Raw genomic sequence first — 21,049 nt, 5'->3', positions numbered from 1 at the left:
GTGCTCAGTGGCTGTGCTGCTCATGGTCAGGCTACATAACGGGCTTTTCCCTCCTCACCATCTTCATACAGTTTAATATAAATACAGCATGAACAGTGCAGAGGACAAACACCAGGACAACTTATAAAACATCTGCTCGAATTCAGGTGTTTAAATCCACAAAGAGCAGAGACCAGCTGATCACAGCCTGTAGACTAGGACCGGAGCTCTCAGTAGAAATTATTGTGCGCTGTGTCCCACTTCAGCCACTTCCCTGCTCATTTTCCTGTTGGAGGCAAAGTCAGCCTTTAAAATGTAACAGAAAATAAAGCTGCTTATTATTCCCCCTCTTTCTCTCTGATCAGGTTCTATTTCACTGCTTCAACCTGGTTCAGAGTTCAATCACAATGAAAGAGTAGACTAACATAATTTTGTTTTTCTATCTACTAATATTACTTCATTGTGATTAATATAACACTAAGTTAGTAGTAGGTGGTAGAAGTGTACTTTGTACTTTTACTTGAGTAAAGAAGTTGTTTAAGTATTTTATCTTTTACTGGAGTACTTTTTAACACAGCTCAGCTGTACTCGCCACCTTTGCTCGGCACCATTGTTTGTGGAAGAATCAATACAGAGAGGATCTCCCAGTCTTCTTTTGAAAGTAATTCATCACGTTTGAAACACTGAGTTTCCTCAGCTCTGTGATGACTTGAACAAATCTCATTCCCCCTGTAAGGAAGAGGACTCCCTTACTGCATTTATTTATATAAGATAAGATAAGATAAGATAAGATAACCTTTATTAGTCCCACACGTGGGAAATTTGTTTTGTCACAGCAGGAAGTGGACAGTGCAAAAGTTATGAGGCAAAAATTAGAATACAATAAGAATAAATACAGTACACAGCTGTACAGAATAGAATAAAATAATATACTATAGACAGTAGAATAAAATAAAATAAATATACAATAAGATAAAAATAGAATACAAATACAAATACTATATACAACTGAGTAAAAATACAACGATGACAGAAAGGATTATTGCACTTAGTATTATTGCATATGTATGGATGTGTGTGCTTGATCAGTTAAAGTCTTTGTTGTGGAGTCTGACAGCAGTGGGGAGGAAAGACCTGCGAAATCTCTCCGTCCCACACCGTGGGTGCCGCAGTCTCCCACTGAAGGAGCTGCTCAGTGCTGTCACAGTCTGCTGCATGGGATGGGAGATGTTGTCCATCAGGGATGACAGCTTAGCCGCCGTTCTCCTGTCACTCACCACCTCCACTGGGTCCAGAGGGCATCCTAGAACAGAGCTGGCCCTTCGGATCACCCTGTTCAGTCTCTTCCTGTCCCCAGCAGAGATGCTGCCGCCCCAGCAGACCACGCCATAAAAGATAGCAGAAGCCACAACAGAGTCATAGAATTTCTTCAGGAGTGGGCCCTCCACTCCAAACGACCTGAGTCTCCGCAGCAGGTACAGCCTGCTCTGCCCTTTCCTGTAGAGGGCGTCTGAGTTATGAGTCCAGTCCAGTCTGTTGTTCAGATGAACACCAAGGTACCTGTAGCTGTCCACAGCCTCAATGTCCATACCTTGGATGTTCAGTGGTTGCAGTGGAGAATGCTTGTGCCTCACTACCTGGATCCTGGACTAGTCCAGGATCCAGGTAGTGAGGTGATGCTCCACTCCAGAGTTCACCAGCTTGTCCTTTAGAACCGAGGGAAGAATGGTGTTGAAGGCACTGGAGAAATCAAAGAACATGATTCTCACAGTGCTTCCAGCGGTCTCCAGGTGAGCGAGGGAACGATGTAGGAGGTGAATGACGGCATCATCCGCTCCAATGCCAGGCTGGTAGGCAAACTGAAGTGGGTCCAGTGATGAGCTTGTTAGGCGCCGAAGCTGAGCCAGGACCAACCGCTCCAGGGTCTTCATCAGGTGGGATGTCAGAGCCACCGGCCTGTAGCTGTTGAGGTCCTTGGGGCGTGAAGTCTTTGGCACTGGTACAACACAGGAGGTTTTCCAGAGCTGTGGGACTCTTCCCAACCTCAGGCTCAGGTTGAAGAGGTGCTCCATCACCATCATATTATATGTATAGCACTTTAGAGCACACCTTTCACTTTATTAAAAGCACCTTATCAAGCACTTTATGAGCATTGCACTTTAAGCATGGATTTGCACACAAGAAGTTTAAATATTTATTGACTATTTATTGGGAATTTTAAAATCAGTTGGTAGCCTTATTTCAGATCCTGCACAGCTGCTCCTCGTCAAGGAATGTGGTGGTTGTCTGTCAGGAGAGAAGAATGGTGATTGAGATTGTGATTAAGGTTTACCAGTAAGGAAAACTAATACAAATGTGTGTGTGAAATCTAGGGATAAAAGTGGTGCAATAAGTGTTTGTAAGTTAATGATTACTCACCTTTCTTGCCTGTGTCCTCTTCAAGGTGTTTGGGCAAATGTTTCCCCGGGGGTCCAGACACCATTTAAAGGTTCCGGGAGAGACCATTGGTAAAGAGAGTGTGGTGAATCTTGTTGTGCTTTGGTTTCTGGGTTTTTATAATACTGGGTTTGGTGTAACATTAAAGTGTGAAATATCTATTAATATGTAAATGTGAAATGTATTTATGTATTTATTTATTCTTATTGATATATTGTATACTGTGGTGGAAGGTTGGGATTTAAGAATTTACCTGAGAGTGGAATAATGGTTTAGTCTGTGACAGCTGAACATATTTAAGGCTGCCAGTTGTCATTAGAGGATGGATTTTTGTGCTGTGAAGAAGCTCGACAAGTTAATTGTTGTAAGGAGAGCTGTATAGCAAATAAATACTTTGTTCCACTACACTTGCCTCGGTCCGTCTCACTGTGTTTCCAGCCGCTAAGGGCCGCCCTGTTACACCCCCCAGTTTATTTCATATCTGTTACGAGGACAATGTGGTCTGCTTATGAAAATTCCAGTGGAGATGGTCCAAACGTCTCGGGTCTTCTTGTCTCCCAACGATGTGAGGTCAGAGGTTGGAAAGGCCGTCTGACTCCACAGCCCACAGCCAAAGGGATCCACTGTCTCTGTGAGGCTTGATTTTCCTTTGCAAACAACAGTACAGGAAGGAGCAGGGTTTACAGAGAGACGTTATCTGCCCACCGTGGTCACAGAATATAGTCACAACATTATGTATAAAACATGAGGAGTATAGTAAAACAAGTATATCTTGTATAGAAAGATTATATGGAGCCAGAACAGGATACCGTGGAGCTTTTATTCAATCAGATCAGCTCGACACAGAGAAGAGCAGAACTCTGCATCGCACACTGGAGGCCTTTGTTCTGGAGTCACTGCAGGGACACACGGAGGAACTCGTACTGTTGTTGGACTGGCATCCAGATCCCTGCAGCCTCAGCAGTGTGTGTGTGTGTGTGTGTGTCTGTGCATTTGTGTGTGTTTGTGCATGTGTGTGTGTGTGTGTCTGCGTGTACAGGTTCTCACTATCTTGGTGGGGACCAAAATCCCATGGGGTTGAAGGCATTTTTGAGACTCAAAATGTGGTTTTAGTGTCAGGGTTACAATTAGGTTATGTTAGGGTTATGTTAATGGGATGTCCCCACGAAGACAGCAAACCAGACACCAGACCAGACACAACTTTGCTTTACAGGATTACAAATATGTGATATTGTGTTGTAAGCAGTGCCTGCCGTGAAGTGTCCTGTTAACAAAAGCTGAGAGGCTAGCAGCTTTCTTTTTGTTGTTTGCACACGTGCTGTTGGATTAACTTGTTTTCTTTGATGGGAGACTGACAGCAAACCAGGGTGCTAAACAAACCATTCACTGCTCTGTTTATTGTGAGTTAACAGGCTAAGTGACTCTCAGCAGAGGAGGTTCACTTACTAAACAGCAGTGCAGGGACTAATACAGTAACTACGTTATTATTGTGGTAACAAGCACGGTAACTAGTTATTATGCCGAAATCAGGAACACGTTAATCGTTACTGGGATTTAGATAGGCTCGTTATTCGTTTGTGTGGTAGCTATCACGGAGCTTCCACAGATTCAGTAACATTAGTAAGTGGTGGAGGACAGCAGGTGGATGAGGGAGAGAGGGAAACATGAAGATGAAACCAGGAGACGTCCTTACTGAATCATCAGAGCTGAACAGGTGATGGAGAAACAGGTTTACCTTTTAGGTGACATGAATGAGTTGAAGGGAAGTTATGAACTGTTTCTGAGAGACAAATAACACCAGGATCCTTTTTTAGGTAGCTGACAGCTGGTAACTGTGCAGGGGCGGGTCTAGCAAAGTGTTGCCAGGGGGCCAGGGAGGGCATTAACAGGGAGAGGGGGGCACAAATAAAATACTTTCTTATTCTCATTTAAAATGTCTCACTTTTATTAAATAATTATCTGAATCTTACAACAAACTATTGATAGATTGATACATATATACCATCAGAACAGTGTCCATCACTGTTACAACAGCGTTTGTTTGCATTCAAAGGCTTTATGATTTTTCCTATAATGGTGGGCCAGTCTCTAGTCAAAATGCTCGGGCTGATTTTTTGTCCCAGTCCAGCCCTGTATGCAGATGAGCATACAGGGCTAAAGAACACTGCTAAACAGTTTGACCAACATTTATGATGTAAAGGAGTTGGAGTGTAAAATGATGAAAGAGGAATGTTTTTACCATATTTATCACTTCTAGTGCACTTTAAAAACAACAACACCAAATATAAAAGACAAACACGGACCAGATGGTAAAAGAAGACCTAAGTAATGTTTCAATGTTGTGTTTGGACAGAGGAGGCTTGAACTCTGACAGTTGCTTCAACTGGAAAAAGCAGGATTTTCCCACAGGACTCACATGAGGATGAAACTGTAGAGAAGGATCCGTTTTCACAGCTAAGTTAATGGATTTCTCATATGGAGCCAGAAAGGGACGCTCGATGCAGGGGGGCTGCTAGTGCAACTGGGTATAAACATCATGACTTCTGCCTTATTCTCATTAAACTTCAACCGATTTAGTGCAATCTCCTGATGTCAATGATGCAGTCAAGGACAGGCTGGACAGAGGATGCACCAGTGCTTCAGTGGAAAATGCACTTGAAAGTTGTTTGCATAACAATGAAAGGAAACATTATGTCTCAGAAAAATAGTGCCACTTATGCCCAAGCTGTAGCTCATGTGGTGATTCTTCGTACTCTTTTCAAAGGTTTTAATATTTGCTCTTAAAGCTCTCCATGGTTTGGCTTCAGGTTACACTTCAGATCTGCTTAGCCTGCACCTCCCACTCGAACTCTGCGCTCCTCCAGTCAGATGCTTTTATTAGTTCGACGCTCCCAGTTAAAATCTAGAGGCGACAGATCTGAAAACTCTGCATCACCAATTTTCACATTGACATCAGATAAACCAGAAGCTAAAACAGGATCCAGAGTGGGCCCATGTTCCTGAGTGGGACCACTTACAGATTGAAATAGATTAAGAGTCCACTATATCTCCTTCACCAGAGGTTTCAAACTAACATGAATATTAAAGTCCCAACAATTTAACCATAATTTCACCCGAGAGACAGAAGTCAGTTAAAAGGTCCCTATTAAATGTTGGTGAAAGGTGAACTATCACACAGCAGTGCAGGAGAGTGACTCGAAAAGGTTTCATTCAAAGCAGCAGAAAGAGACGGGAGGCGACGACTGTTTACGGGCAAAGTTCAGTGGCTCGATCTCCACCACGACCCGCGGACTAAGGCTGGACTCACCAGGAGACATCCAGGTGTCAGTGACGCAAAATAAATCCAGTCCATGGGACGTGAAGAACAAAAGTACTGTTTGTGACTAACCTGGCATTTAGCAGACACTATTGTTTTGGCTCTGTTTGTTTGTTTGTTTGTTTACGCAGTTTGTTTGTAAATGCTTTAAAATAACAGTATGGCACATATTACATGGCATGGACACATGTTGTCCAAGAGGGGGAGGAGCTGGATCTGACTGATGTAAAGAAGGAGTAGAGGGGTACAGACAACAGGAAACATGTGGATACTGTCTCGGGATTGTTTTATTACCAGCCTCTTACTGTTTGAAACACATTAAGTATTATTGTTATCAGTGACTTTATATCGTGAATAAGAAGAAATGACTTTCACTTTTGCAGAAACCAAGCCAGGAAGTGGTCTGTGCAAACCAGGAACCATTGCTTTGTTTGGTAACGTGGTGTACAGCGATCTACTCAACGAGCACTTGTGGCACTTTGGGCTTCCCGTCATCACCAGACTGGTTAGTTTTTTTTTCTCTTCCTGTTTAATCTTTCTTCTTCTTCCTGTTTACTGTGAGCTGCTCCTGCTTATTTGAATCTGTACTTGAAGTCCACGTGTCAAAATGTACTCACTACATAGCAGCTGTAAAACCTCTAACATAATTACACACACAGACACACACACACACAGACACACAGCTCACTCCTTGATTTCACTCAGTTGTTGACATTTGATGAGCCTGTGTGGTGCTCCATGGCCTTCAGGAGCTTTTCTTTGGATTGAGCTTGTTTATTAATTTGTTGTCTCAAGTCAGCTCCACCTGCTACACAGCTCAAGGTCTTTTGGAGGTGTGTGGGAAATTCCTGAGGACCTATTATGTCGTCGAGACGGCTTTTGCAGTTGTGTCCTGGGGAGGTAGCAGCACATAGAAGGGTAGGAAATGACTTAACAGACGGGTAAAGAGGGCCAGCTCTGTCCTGGCCCATCCCCTAGATGCTATCCCTGCCCCTGAGGGCAGTCAGAACATGGTATGAAATGTTTAGGTGGAAACTAGCAAGCTAAGGGCAGGAATAGCTCAGTAGGTAGAGTGGTGGCCCCATGATCGGAAGGTCGGGGGTTCGATTCCCCTGAACAGCTACCCTGAGGTACCCCTAAGCAAGGTGCCATCCCCACACACTGCTCCCTGGGCGCCCAATGGCTGCCCACTGCTTCACTGCGTGAATGGGTTAAATGCAGAGAGGAATTTTCCCGTGGGGATCAAGAAAGTACACTTTCTTTTCTTGTTAAATTTAATAAATTCTGTTTTCATGGATGCCTGGATGTTAAACTTAATTGTTACACCTGCTAAAGCAGCAACGCTGATGATTTTCAGGGTTCTTACGGGTGCTTGAAATCCATACGAACGGATGAGAGGAGAAATGATTCTCATTTCTCTCAGTGTTTGTTTGACTTTGGGACCTGAAGCGGACGGAGTTTTGGACCGGATTACTCCGCGAAGCTCCTCACTACGATAGCCGTAATGCTCTGACAATCCATCAAAAAAATTTTAACAGATTTCTGCAGCCAAAATTGGTTCGAGGTCAGTAAGCACAACCAGAATTCATACATAAGGCACACTTTTGATTTTTGAGAAAATTAAAGGATTTTAAGTCCTTATAGTGCGGAAAATACGTTATACAGAAGAAAAGAATATATCGCGATATATATCGTTACCGCACATGCTTCAAATTATATCGCAATATGGATTTTAGGCCATATCGCCCAGCCCTAATAGTAACCATCTGTACATGATATAGTTAGAACATGATTGAGAGTTATTTGTTGTTATTTGTTGCCAGCATGTCACACACTTTTCATTTTCATTTACTGTGTGCTTATGGATTCACTAGCTTACCTTAGCTTGTAGCCGACTGCTTGTAGCACTTTGGCGACAGTGGGAAGGAAAAACTCCTTTTTAACAGGAAGAAACCTCCGGCAGAACCAGGCTCAGGGAGGGGTGGGGCCATCTGCTGTGATTGGTTGGGGTGAGAGAAGGAAGACAGGCCAAAGACATGCTGTGGAAGAGAGACAGAGGTTAATAACAGGTATGATTCAATGCAGAGAGGTCTGTTAACACATAGTGAGTGAGAAAGGTGACTGGAAAGGAAAAACTCAATGCATCATGGGAATCCCCCGGCATCCTACGTCTATTGCAGCATAACTAAGGGAGGATTCAGGGTCACCTGGTCCAGCCCTAACTATATGCTTTAGCAAAAAGGAAAGTTTGAAGCCTAATCTTGAAAGTAGAGATAGTGTCTGTCTCCTGAATCCAAACTGGAAGCTGGTTCCACAGAAGAGGGGCCTGAAAACTGAAGGCTCTGCCTCCCATTCTACTTTTAAATACTCTAGGAACAACAAGTAGGCCTGCAGAGCGAGAGCGAAGTGCTCTAATAGGGTGATATGGTACTACAAGGTCATTAAGATAAGATGGGGCCTGATTATTTAAGACACAGGCATCGAACTCCAGGCATCGAGGGCCGGTGTCCTGCAGGTTTTAGATGTGTCCTTGATCCAATTATATGATTTATTTATTACATTTTATGTGCAGTGAATAAATAAAAGTATATTTACGATGGCCCCTACAGACAAAGCACGTACAAACTTCAAAAAATGTAAAAACACAACAGAAGTGCTCCAGGACGCTAGGGGGCAGTGTTGAGCTTTTGTTACCTGGTGGCTACACAAGCCAGGAAGTACCAATGACCGGATTTGGTGTGTGGTAGTAACAGGTAAATTAACTTTTTTTTTTTTTATTATTTGAATATATGAGTGCTTGTGTAGAAATACACAAACAATACACACATGCTTTCAATTGTGTAATTTAAGTGATCTAGTAGCTCTGTTTTGGAAGTTCAGTTAATGCTAGAAATGTGTTTTGGAGTTTGTACGTGTTTTGCCTCTAGGGGCCACTGCATATATTTATATATAAACACATATAAATAAAACCATGTTGTTGTTTTTTTACATTAGTAATTCGTTTTGTGCATAATTTTATATTGTTGTTAATAATAAATTAATTAAAGCAACAAAACAACCTGAAGAGCCATTTGGGAGCCGAAAATCCCATCACTACTGCAAAAGATGATGTACAACATAAGAACTCCAATCTGAAGTAAAGTTCCTGAATAATCTGTGGAATGTAGCATCATTCCAGAGATTATTCATGAATGTCGGATCCTAAAATTTGAATTCAAATAAATGTTGTTGTAGTCTTAGCTAAGAAACTCTCATGTGATGTGCAAATATAACACAGGCCTAACGTTAGCTTAAGTAATGTTAGCTTTTAGCCAGCTCCTCAAGTCAGGAGGTCACGCTTCCCACGTCTACTCTGCTGACGAGAAGTAACCGCGATCATGTTTATGCAGGTTTTTGTGTGTCAGAGACCTGAGTCAGAGACGAGGCTTGAGATGAGAAGGAAGAGGACGTCACTTTATCCACACGCTGGTCATGTTGTGACCACTGCAGTTTCCCTTCTTTGGTAAAGATCTCTGGAGACATAAAACATGAGTGGCCACTATATTCAGGATGGTGATGCAGCATGGTAGCTTCCACAAACCTCTGCCAGCTCCTCTGTGTTTTTGATGGAAGTTTTTGAGAACACATCAGTTTGTTGGAAAATGTCGTTACACAGTAACCAGTGTATATTTATTAGTACAACGTTGTTTTTCACCTATTAAATAACCTCAAAGAAACAACAGAATCTACAGCATTCTTACTAATGTAATGCTGTGACAGCATTCACAGTCAGAGTCAGAAAAAAGAGCAAACAGTAGTGGAGCCAAAGTCACCTGCTGAGTTCTTCCAGGTAAAAGATACCTGTGTGTCTGCAGCTGGCAACACGTCAGTCTGTGGGTTAGACAGACATCTGCAGGCAGCCTGAAACTAGAACTCCGAGCAGGACGAGGAGGCTCCAGGATTACAGGCTCTAAGACACACACTCGTTTGACTTCAAATGTCTTACTGTTTCAATAAAAACAAATTCTATTATACATTTTGATAGGTTTGTAGCTTGAACCCATCCGCTGGAACGTTGAAGGCAATATAATTACACTGCAAAGCAAGACACAAGTAGGCAAGCTTCTTCATGTTTCTCGTGCACGGGAGAGAACCGGACAGGCACCGTTCCTTCGCTTGACCCCAGTTGCTCTCGTCCGTTCTCCCGTACCACTGTTCTTTTATTGAGGTTACATGAATATGCATAAGTTCATTAACATATGACGTCTACATACACACAAAGAGTACCTTGCCTGTGTGTGTGTGTGTGTGTGTGTGTGTGTGTGTGTGTGTGTGTGTGTGTGTAGCCTGCTGATCAAAGGGTCAAACATACTTGGTCAGGAAGAGGGTAGCCTCCCCCTCACCCTAGATGGTTCATCCTAGATAACACGGTGAGGAAGTCCTGCAGTTCATCTAAACAAAGAGCACTTAGACTCGAACAGACGCAACTACATTAATCCTACCATAAAACAATAAGACACGGTATGACCTCTCATGCTCCCAAAGTGCTGTCTAATACACACAAAGTTTGCAGACTATCAAGGATCAAAACCTCTACCAATCTACAACTAATTACAAAACTCTAAGCATATATAAGTAAATATTTCTAAGCATAAATGACAATCAACAATACAAATCTAACACATTTTATAATAATATCATGTTATTGACTGTGAGCAATAACATCTGTTTCATATGATTATATTTTAAATCTCCCGTTTTTGAAATCAGTCACAAATACAGATTAAAAAACATGTTCAGCTGAGCTGAAACAGATGTTAGACGGATGTGGTGCAGAGGTGGTCGTGGTTACTCACCCCATGGTCCACAGTCGCCTGGATGACCTCTGTGTCAGCTGGAGTGTTGAGTCAAACTGCTTTCATATCCGTCAAACATTTCACGGACTTCCTAAATACAAACTTTGATATTAACCCGATCACCACCTTAACCAGCTCTACTCTGAGTTGTGCTTCTCTGGTACTCTGCAGACTTTCTTGTCAAACACCTCTATACAGTGGGGCAAAAAAGTATTTAGTCAGCCACCGATTGTGCAAGTTCCCCCACCTAAAATGATGACAGAGGTCAGTAATTTGCACCAGAGGTACACTTCAACTGTGAGAGACAGAATGTGAAAAAAAAATCCATGAATCCACATGGTAGGATTTGTAAAGAATTTATTCATAAATCAGGGTGGAAAATAAGTATTTGGTCAATAACAAAAATACAACTCAATACTTTGTAACATAACCTTTGTTGGCAATAACAGAGGTCAAACGTTTACTATAGGTCTTTACCAGGTTTGCACACACAGTAGCTGGTATTTTGGCCCATTCCTCCATGCAGATCTTCTCGAGAGCAGTGATGTTTTGGGGCTGTCGCCGAGCAACACGGACTTTCAACTCCCGCCACAGATTTTCTATGGGGTTGAGGTCTGGAGACTGGCTAGGCCACTCCAGGACTTTCAAATGCTTCTTACGGAGCCACTCCTTTGTTGCCCGGGCGGTGTGTTTTGGATCATTGTCATGTTGGAAGACCCAGCCTCGTTTCATCTTCAAAGTTCTCACTGATGGAAGGAGGTTTTGGCTTCACAGTAGGTATGGTGTTCTTGGGATGCAACTCAGTATTCTTCGTCCTCCAAACACGACGAGTTGAGTTTATACCAAAAAGTTCTACTTTGGTTTCATCTGACCACATGACATTCTCCCAATCCTCTGCTGTATCATCCATGTGCTCTCTGGCAAACTTCAGACGGGCCTGGACATGCACTGGCTTCAGCAGCGGAACACGTCTGGCACTGCGGGATTTGATTCCCTGCCGTTGTAGTGTGTTACTGATGGTGACCTTTGTTACTTTGGTCCCAGCTCTCTGCAGGTCATTCACCAGGTCCCCCCGTGTGGTTCTGGGATCTTTGCTCACCGTTCTCATGATCATTTTGACCCCACGGGATGAGATCTTGCGTGGAGCCCCAGATCGAGGGAGATTATCAGTGGTCTTGTATGTCTTCCATTTTCTGATGATTGCTCCCACAGTTGATTTTTTCACACCAAGCTGCTTGCCTATTGTAGATTCACTCTTCCCAGTCTGGTGCAGGTCTACAATACTTTTCCTGGTGTCCTTCGAAAGCTCTTTGGTCTTGGCCATGGCGGAGTTTGGAGTCTGACTGTTTGAGGCTGTGGACAGGTGTCTTTTATACAGATGATGAGTTCAAACAGGTGCCATTCATACAGGTAACGAGTGGGGGACAGAAAAGCTTCTTACAGAAGACGTTACAGGTCTGTGAGAGCCAGAGATTTTCCTTGTTTGAGGTGACCAAATACTTATTTTCCACCCTAATTTACCAATAAATTCTTTACAAATCCTACCATGTGGATTCATGGATTCTTTTTTTTCACATTCTGTCTCTCACAGTTGAAGTGTACCTCTGGTGCAAATTACTGACCTCTGTCATCATTTTAGGTGGGGGAACTTGCACAATTGGTGGCTGACTAAATACTTTTTTGCCCCACTGTATGTGCTTGGTTGGCCAGCAGGTGCTCGTCTGTCTGGAGCTCAAAGTCCCACAGGACCTCATCCCTGCTGTTCTCGAACACTGTCAGCTGTGTCTCCCAGCAGGAATGGGGGACGTATAATCCATATGCAGCAGAGATGTTCCTGCACACTGTCCCAGCAGGAAATAGAGTTTCTAAAATCCAGCATCTCAAGTATGGCAAGTAGGAAGAATGTTAATGGAAGATGTTTTTTGAATGGTATTACTGGAGAAAAGCAAAAGAAGGCAGCCGGTGTCGTGGCTGTCAGTCAGTTTGCACTGACACACCTGTCATGTGTACAGATGTGCAAACAGCCTCATTTAAAGCAAAGTATTAGGACAAATAGCTTTTTATGTGTGAGTATAAGTACACTCGTTATGACACATCTCAGCACTTTCATCATAAAGACTTCATGGACGGTTGAGGTGAAGCACTCGTTTATTTACTGTAAATATAGAAATGTCTTATTTTTAAATGTGGGAACGTTTGATTGATAATAAAAGGATTTGGACAATTTGGCAGGATAAAAAAAACATGGGAAGCAAAGCGACGCTGAAAGTACTTCATACAAGAATATGGACCGAACGTGTGTGACGCAGAAATAATCTCTGCTGCATTTGAAGTGAGAGAAGAATAGCTAATGTGCATAAATCATCTCTCTGAACATATTGGTAACATTTTAGTTTGTATCAGGGGTCTCAAGCTCGCGGCCCGGGGGCCATTCGCGGCCTGCGTCACCCCTACATTGATGTGAAGTCTAATGCAGCTTGACGTGACTGTTGCTGTTAGGGAGGATTTGTTTGTTGTTGAGGGCAATGTTCAAATGAGTTCTTAAATGATTTAATATGAAGGCAACATGAGCAGAGAGCACAAACATGCTGAGGCTGTTAGCTCAGTGACAGACTCACAAACTCATGTGTCACTTGCATTTGTATGTTGTTAAATACAAACACAATGACAGCAGCAGTGCTGCCACGTGTGTGACAGACAGAGAGGAGATACAGTTAGATCAAACCTGCGTTCATGTTTGTAGTTTTGTCTTGTTATAAAGTATTTGAAATTTTAAAAAACAAACACAACATTTTCAGAAATGTTTGTGGGAGTTTTCTTGTTTGTTTTGTACTACTTGAACACTAAAGTGTCCCTCAGCTCATTTCAGTTTGAGACCCCTGCAGCGCCCCATACAGTTATTGGTAATAACTGTATGGGGCGCTGAACCTACACACCTGCATTTACTTCTGAATTTGTGATTTAAATTATTGAAACGTTTCATTTTCTGATACAAAACTCGTCTTTGTTCATTTTTAAACATCCATATAACATATTGTTGCAAAGCTGTATGTAATGGAAACCTGCAGTAACGTCTATCTTAGGTGTGAATGTTGTCGCTGTTTTCTTTTTAATATGTCGTGATAACAGGAGGATAATTCATAAGCAGCCTTTTTCCTGTTTCTCGGTCTGAAAGTGTGAGGGGCAGTTTGAGTTCAGTCACAGTGCAGAGAGGTGCAGGAGGCAGGGCGCTGTGAATATTACCTGTGCTGTTAGCACAGTGACGCAGTCACACATCACACACACTTTGTGCTGAGGGGACGTCGGGCTGAAGCCCACTCATTGTGCCTGAAGGAAAGCAGAGCTTTCCGGTGCTCGCCGTGTGTGCAGTGCAGCATTGCAGGCAGTAGGTGGTTAAAATGGTGCTTTCCTCAGAAGTGTATTGACTTTACTGGTGGTGGTGTGGGGGGGGGGGAGTTGGTGGGGGAAATGTGCTGAGGCAGGCTACATCTAGCCCTGCCCACCCTCACACACTATCTGCTGCTCTGCCTGTCTTTCCCAGTCTAACACACACACACACACACAAAATACATATCAGAATGATACAGATGCAAAGTCAGCATTATTCTGACACAGGTGTGTGTGACATGAGCTGATTTTACAAAGGTGCAAACATCCAGCAACACCCGGCTTCAGCATGCAGCCTGCAGTAATCCCAGCTCAGCCAAGCCAGCAAGTGCACACACACACACACACACACACACACACACACACACACACACACACACACACACACACACACACATCTATTCACAGAGGCATGTTAGCGTGTTAGCGCTAGAAACAGAAGCAACAACAGAACAACAAGCAGAGGAAGCAGCTCCACTTCATGCTGGTTCTTCTTCTAAGCTTGTGTGACGGCTGTCTTGCCTCTGACCCCCCACACACATCATGGATGAACCTCCCGTCCTCTTCCTCCCCAGTGCTCCTTAATAAAACCAGCTGCTATCTCTGGCTCTTTCGCGTAAAGGGAAACGCTGCCAAGCTGCTCCGTCTTCCTCCCTCACAGCTCTTTGCATCTTTGCCTTTTCTTTCTTTCTAATCTCATCTTTCCTTGTCATTTGTGCTCCGGCACGTCCGTCGGCTATCCCACAACTTCCACGCAGCATCTCGCCATCCACCACCTCCCAGCGTGTATCTGCCACAGCAGCGTCCCTTCACAGTTCATCTCTTTCTCCCTCCTCTTAGCTGCTCTCCTTCTTTCTCTCTTCCTTTTTTCCTCCCTGCTTGAAAGCTTCTGCGCTGCTGTACAGCGTGGTGACTTCCAGGTTTTCCCAGCCCGACTCGTTCCAGTGCTTTTCACCCGCCAACGCTGTTAAAGAAAGTGGCTCTCAGACTGGTGTTCCCTTAGAGCAGAGCTGCTGAACTGGAACTACTGGGAATGACATTTGAAGAAAAGAGGCGAGCGTGTGCTCAGACTGAGAGGAGGCAGGTTTGACTGTGTGTAAGTGGAACACGAGAATAGTTAACATCGGCGAAACGCAGGGAAAGATGGAGGCAGGAAGAGCTGAGCACTGAGTGAAAGCTCAAGTTGGACAAGGAGAGGAAGAAGAGACAGGCGGAAAAGAAGTGAAAGGAAGAATAAATAACAGAGTGTAGAGTAACGGCGTCTCACAGTACTCTCTCCTTAGCACTATTTCTCTCTTTCCTTCTCCCTACGGCAAAGAAGCAAAGGGGGACTTTTGGAAAGGTTCAGGGGGAGGAGAAGCTCTGCAGCAATTTTAAGAAGCAAAAAGAGGCAGCAAGAGAGAGGAAGACCCACTGTGTTCAGGGCCAGAGGAACACATGAAAAGGATTTTAACTGCTGCAAACACAGAGGCCATCAGCGAACACTTAGCAAACAGCAAAAACAAACTGAGTGACGACGAAGAACAGCGCAGACACTGAAAACACTCGAACACACAAGACACAGAGAGAAAAAGAGGAAGAGCGCTGGTCTCTCTGGTTTCCTTGTGCATCTTCATCTTCTAACCTCTCTCATCCCCTCTCAGCGAAGATGATGATGTATTTCTGGGTGAGTACTTAGGCCCTGTGAGGGCTCCTGAGCATTACTGAGGGACCCCACACACACACACACACACACACACACACACACACACACACACACACACACACACACACACACACACACAATGACTGAGAATCCTTTTTGTGATGACATAAAACATGTCGTGTTGAGTTTCTGGGTGTGTGTGGGAGTTGATGTGTTTTTGTCATCTTGGCCCACAGAGCTCAGCTCTCTCTTCCTGTCAGAGATAATGTGAAGCTTTGCAGTTATTAGCAGTGAGGTTACAGTGTTGCTCTTCATGTATACGTCTGCTTTGAGATGAATTAGTAGGTCTGCAGACTACTCTGTGAGTACACAGTAGTGGATTACTGCACACTTGCATCACTGATATGATGAGCAGGACCAATCACAACTATTGTTATTACTGCTGCCAGGCTGGATTCACAGTTTGAGTCTGTCAGAGGAGACTTGTCCCCAAACTGTGAGGGTTTACTTTGATTTGTTGCTGTTAGTTTGTAACTTCAGGACAAAATCAACAAGCAAATTAAAAACATGTCACAGAAGTAGAAGATAGCAATGGCCAACTGCTTTTTAAAATGACAACATTACATGACATGAGTGCAAAAAAACTGCATTCTTCTTTCATTGATGACAGTTTACAGACTGTGCCTCTCATCTCAGCTTTCCTTATTCCCTTTAGTTCACTGTAACACTGTAGCACTGTAACACTGTAACACTGTAGCACTGTAGCACTGTAACACTGTCCCTTTGAACAGAAATGGACATTATGTAGCACTTTTCTAGTCTTGCTGACCACTCAGAGCTTTTTGCATTACTTGCACCCTTTACCCAAACACTTTGAGCTTTTATCTGACTCACATAGCCCCATATAAATATCTATGGATGGAGGGAGGACTGTAAGGAAACCTGTGCAGGTACAGGGAGGACGTATGAATCCCACACAGAGGTTCAAACCTACAACCTTCTTGCTGCATGTTGACAGCCAACCAAACACTGCAGAGTCACCAGTGAGTTGGAAAGCAATTAATGTAGGCAGGTACAAGAAAGTTTCTCCCAGGCTAATGATCACCTGCTTGACTTTGCAGTCTGTTTACCCTTTTCTGTTATTTCATAAAAAATGTGCGCAGAAAGTCATACTGAGAATATTTCAAAGTGCACCTGTGTTATTCATCTGGAGGCATGGTTCAGCTATGTGCCATTTTCTGGGTTAAACATTATGTGGATAAGCTGCTCCATCACACTGTATGAGTGTGAGTCTGTGTTTGCGCAGTGCCTGTCATGGGAGCTGGGCCCATACAGGAGGTCGAGGAGTTTTGGCTGAAAGTGTGTAAAGCCGGCTTTTTATTGACGTTCCGGACGGAGCTGGAAGCACAGCAGTGCAGTGTGTACTGACCTTCGCCTGAAGAAGCTCGTTGCACTGCAGACCTACAGGAGGCTCTGGGAGAACCAGCAGCTCGATCGTCTGATTGGTTTGATGGTCGGCGTGTATATTTTAAAAACGAGCCTCGTATTGATCCAATACATGTACACGAGTTCCTCTAAAGCATTTTTTAAGGTTTAACTTTAAACTCAACATTGGACATCCCTCCCCCTCAGGCTTAGTTTAGTGTGAAACTACTGGGTTTGTTACAAAGTCATTATTTTAAGAGTTGTGATTTGAAACAAGTGCGATCAGCTGCAAACTGTTTCCATCTAACAAGATATAAAGTGAGAAAGAGCCGCATGACGGAGGTGTGCTGATGTGATGCTGTCCTTATTGTTGGTCTTTGTCTCCGTCTGTCCTCTCTCTGCTGAGCCACAGAAAAGTGGAGACTGTGTGAACACATGAAGCAAAGGGGTTGTGGGTGGGGCCTGTGTAGCAACCAGTCCAGTCGACATCAGCTATTCCTCTTTATCCTCTCTGCCTACCAACTCTCCTCCTGTTGCTCTCAGACACAAACATGCTACACATGTGGACACATACATGCACAAAAGTGTCATCACTGATGATGGTGCACAGATCTGCAGGTTTATCAAGCACACCTGCTTGTCTGCACACCTGCTTACCAAAAGATGGCTGCAAGTGTGTCATTAAACAACTTTGAATACAATATATTCCAAACCAGCTACACTGCAGTAGTTTCACACATACACACACTCGCAGTGCTGAGGTTGCAGTGATCTTCTTGATGCCAGTATGACAACAGTAACAGAGTTCCTCCATCTGTCCCTCCGGAGAGTACAGGCGGGAACAAAGACCTCCGGTGTGAGGGATGTGAGAAACGATCAGAGGCTGGAAGAGTGGAAACAAAGCAAGTATCCAGAACTGATGAAAAGGTTCATGGAAAAGAGAAAAGAAGCAGCTGGAGGGTCAGTCAGCAGCCAGGTGCTTATTAGAGAAATAGAAGGGAAAGAAAGACGAAGGTAATGACCAGGCTGCTTTGGCTTCTTGCTTGCACCACTGATTCATTAGTGTTAATTATTCATGTTTTACATAGAACGATGCAGATGGAGGGATAGTGACTTTTGAAGAGCAGAGGATGGAAAGATGAGAGCAACAGTCTAAAGCAGAGGGGAGATGTGCAGCTGCCTCCTCCCTTCACTGCTCTCAGTGCGTCTGTAAGCTAATAAATAATTGAGTGTGCCGAGCAGCGCGCTGCATGGGTTAGAGAGAGAGGGAAGCCTGCTGGAGTGCTACACAGTGAAATGAGGACCTGAGATCACATCTTTAAACCCATCTTCTGCTGCTCGTCCCCACTTTGATCCCTTTCGCTTTACTGTGGGTCGAAGGCGTTTGGGACAAAGCGTGGTCCAACCCTGCGCTGTACATTTCCTTTGAGCTGGGCTTAGATCCACTTCTACTCTGCAGGGTTAATTCATGCTTTATTTTAGAGAGAGAGCAGGAGTCTACTCTGTTCTGCACCTTTGTTTATGAGGCGAAGAGTAAAGAGCAAGCGACAGCACAGAAACATGCTGACAGGCGTTTTCTGAGAGCAGCTCAATGTAAGAGCAGCACTGACATGTGCACAGCTGGCAGTAAACGGCTGAACCTGCATGCATTGTCTATGACCATTTATAAGTAATATTATATGTGGGTTTGCATAATATCCCATTATGTACCACATATAGTAATTTTATACTCAACTTTAAATATTGTAATTTCTATATGATTATTATTTTGTTCGTCAGCAGCTTTCCGATGTTTCCATTTATTTTGACTACGGTTATATGGCACGTATTAAAGACGTGTGACAAAGGGCCTGCTGCAGACTGTTTTTGAAATGCTTCACACTGACTTTGAGAAACACTGATGAAAGTGTAGTCCACTTTACATCAGTCTTTTATATAAAACTGTGTGTCTCAGGCTGACCACTGTTATACTTTAGAGAGGCTTTAGAACAGGTTTTGTTTAAGGAGCCACTAAAATGACCTATAACCTTCCTTAAAGCCGTTATTTCTGATTTTCACTCAGTCATAGTTACTATAAATCACAGACAGCAGCACAAAATGGATAGTTTTTAAAAAGTTTCCTTTTTTCTCCTAAGAAGCATCGATGAAATAAATTCCTCCTTCCTCCTTTCACTTCTTTTTGCTTTCAGCAGAATTTGTGACAGCCTCTCATTGTTCTGCTGGCTCGTGTTTAAGATACAGCCCTGAAACCTTGGAGGCTAATTGCTGATTGTTGTTAACACCATGATCATGAATAGAATTTTTCAAAACACAAAGTTACAAACTGCCACATAGTTTGAATAAAAGCCACACATTAAAGATAAGTGTACCTGTTCCAACATACATAATCATCCACACGGTCACTTTCATTTTGCACAAATAGAGATCAACTGTGGTCCAAAATAATGAGAGACAAAGGGGAAAAGAACCTATAGAAATTAGCTTAAAACAAACCACAGCTGACCTGTTAGGCTGTTACCAATTTAGTTGCTATAACCTCATCAGCATGATGGCTTTAGGGTGTAAGGTTGTGCTGTAAAATCTGAATACATCCAGTTCGTAATGGCTGTTCAGGTTGTTTTCCTTGAACAGAAAAGTACAGCTGGGCATCATTTGCATAGTTAGAAGAGTCACTGAAAACAGGTCACATATATAAAGACAATAGAAGGTGTCCAAGGGTGGAGCCCTGGGGGACTCCACAGAAGGGGACACTCAGTGTTGTATGTGTGCACATATATGTGGTGGTGTACAAAAGTGACAGGCTGCACTGAGGTGTGATTGATGCTAACATTTTTGCAGTGATTAGAAAACATGGACTGAGTAAGATTAAGGAATACTGTGTTTATTATTAATAAACAAACTAGTTTGTGAGATGGTTAAGTGTCTTTAGTGAGTCCTTTATGCAGAGGCAGTGAACATGCAGGTTTCAGTTATAGTCTTTAGTGCTTCCTGGTTACAGCAGGAGGTCACCAGGAGGTCACCAGCTGGTCTGTAGACCTGTGTGACAGAGGTCTGAATGTAATGTACAGTTATGTAATTCCATATGGAAAAGAAATAGTAAAAACTTATAAAAGACTTGCATCAGATGTGGCCTACTTCATATAGTGAATCATATATCAGGCTTATATGATTTACTCATGAAAGTGGCCACTTTCTCATTACTTTCATATACTGTTTTAGTAAGTATCCAAAACATACAAGTTTCATTTATATAATTTTTCAAGGGATCTTATATCTGTTTTCACTCTTGAGTGCTTTTCATACAAGTTTCACACAGACAGATACAAACTTTATAAGAGTTATAAATATCTTTTCCATATGGGAAGCACAGGCCTCCTCTCACCATCACTTCTTCCAGCTTTTCTGGGGTGACACAAAGGAGTGCAGGCAGTATTAGCCAGATGAACACACACACACACACACTCGCTCACACACACACACACACAATAGTTTATTATAATACAATTTGGTGAGCAGCTTCTCCCGTGTGCTCCCTCCTTTAATCCTTTACAAACATGCTTCATAAGCGTCATCTCCACAACTAATATTATACCGCAGTGGGCTTCACTGTTCATTTAGCACAGTCATGAGTAAATGGACATAGTGCAGTTGTCCTGGATTGTTAGAAGGGCTGCAGTGTGTGTGTGTGTGTGTCTGTGTGTGTCTGTGTCTGTGTCTCTGTTTGAAAGCCTCTGTGTCCACAAGGCACTGACCATCATCTGTGTAATAACCACACGTGGACAACACGCTGCCAGTGTCCACTCTGTAGTGTCTTCACTGTGTGTCTGCTCTTCATAGTTGTGTCTTTGTAAAGAGGTGGATGATGCTGTAACACTGGTGAATATATAAACAGATTTATTCACTCATACATCACATGTGTGGCAAACACTTTTTTTTTTTTACCAGATTTTGTTAAAAGAATGAATAATATTAAAGAAGCACAGGTAGTAACATTGTTGCTTAAAGTTTTCTGCTCTGTGGTGTCAC

At 43.2% G+C, this 21,049-nt stretch overlaps 1 protein-coding gene across 10 annotated transcripts in view; it reads left to right on the top strand.

Moving 5' to 3' along the window:
- Window positions 1-21,049, top strand: part of rbfox3a (RNA binding fox-1 homolog 3a) — a 589,353-nt gene that overhangs the window by 351,101 nt on the left and 217,203 nt on the right. For 9 of the 10 annotated variants that reach the window (XM_026177478.1, XM_026177476.1, XM_026177480.1 and 6 more), the window contains one exon: window positions 6,115-6,236. In XM_026177478.1, coding sequence (XP_026033263.1) covers window positions 6,115-6,236 — 122 coding nt within the window. Of the gene's footprint in view, window positions 1-6,114; window positions 6,237-14,033; window positions 15,620-21,049 lie in introns of those variants that run through there. The other variant, XM_026177483.1, reaches the window with a different exon arrangement.

Source organism: Astatotilapia calliptera, chromosome 8, assembly GCF_900246225.1.
Source record: "Astatotilapia calliptera chromosome 8, fAstCal1.2, whole genome shotgun sequence".
Classification (NCBI taxonomy): Eukaryota; Metazoa; Chordata; class Actinopteri; order Cichliformes; family Cichlidae; genus Astatotilapia; species Astatotilapia calliptera.
Note: the sequence above shows the minus strand (reverse complement) of the source record. Positions and strands in the feature narration are given on the sequence as shown.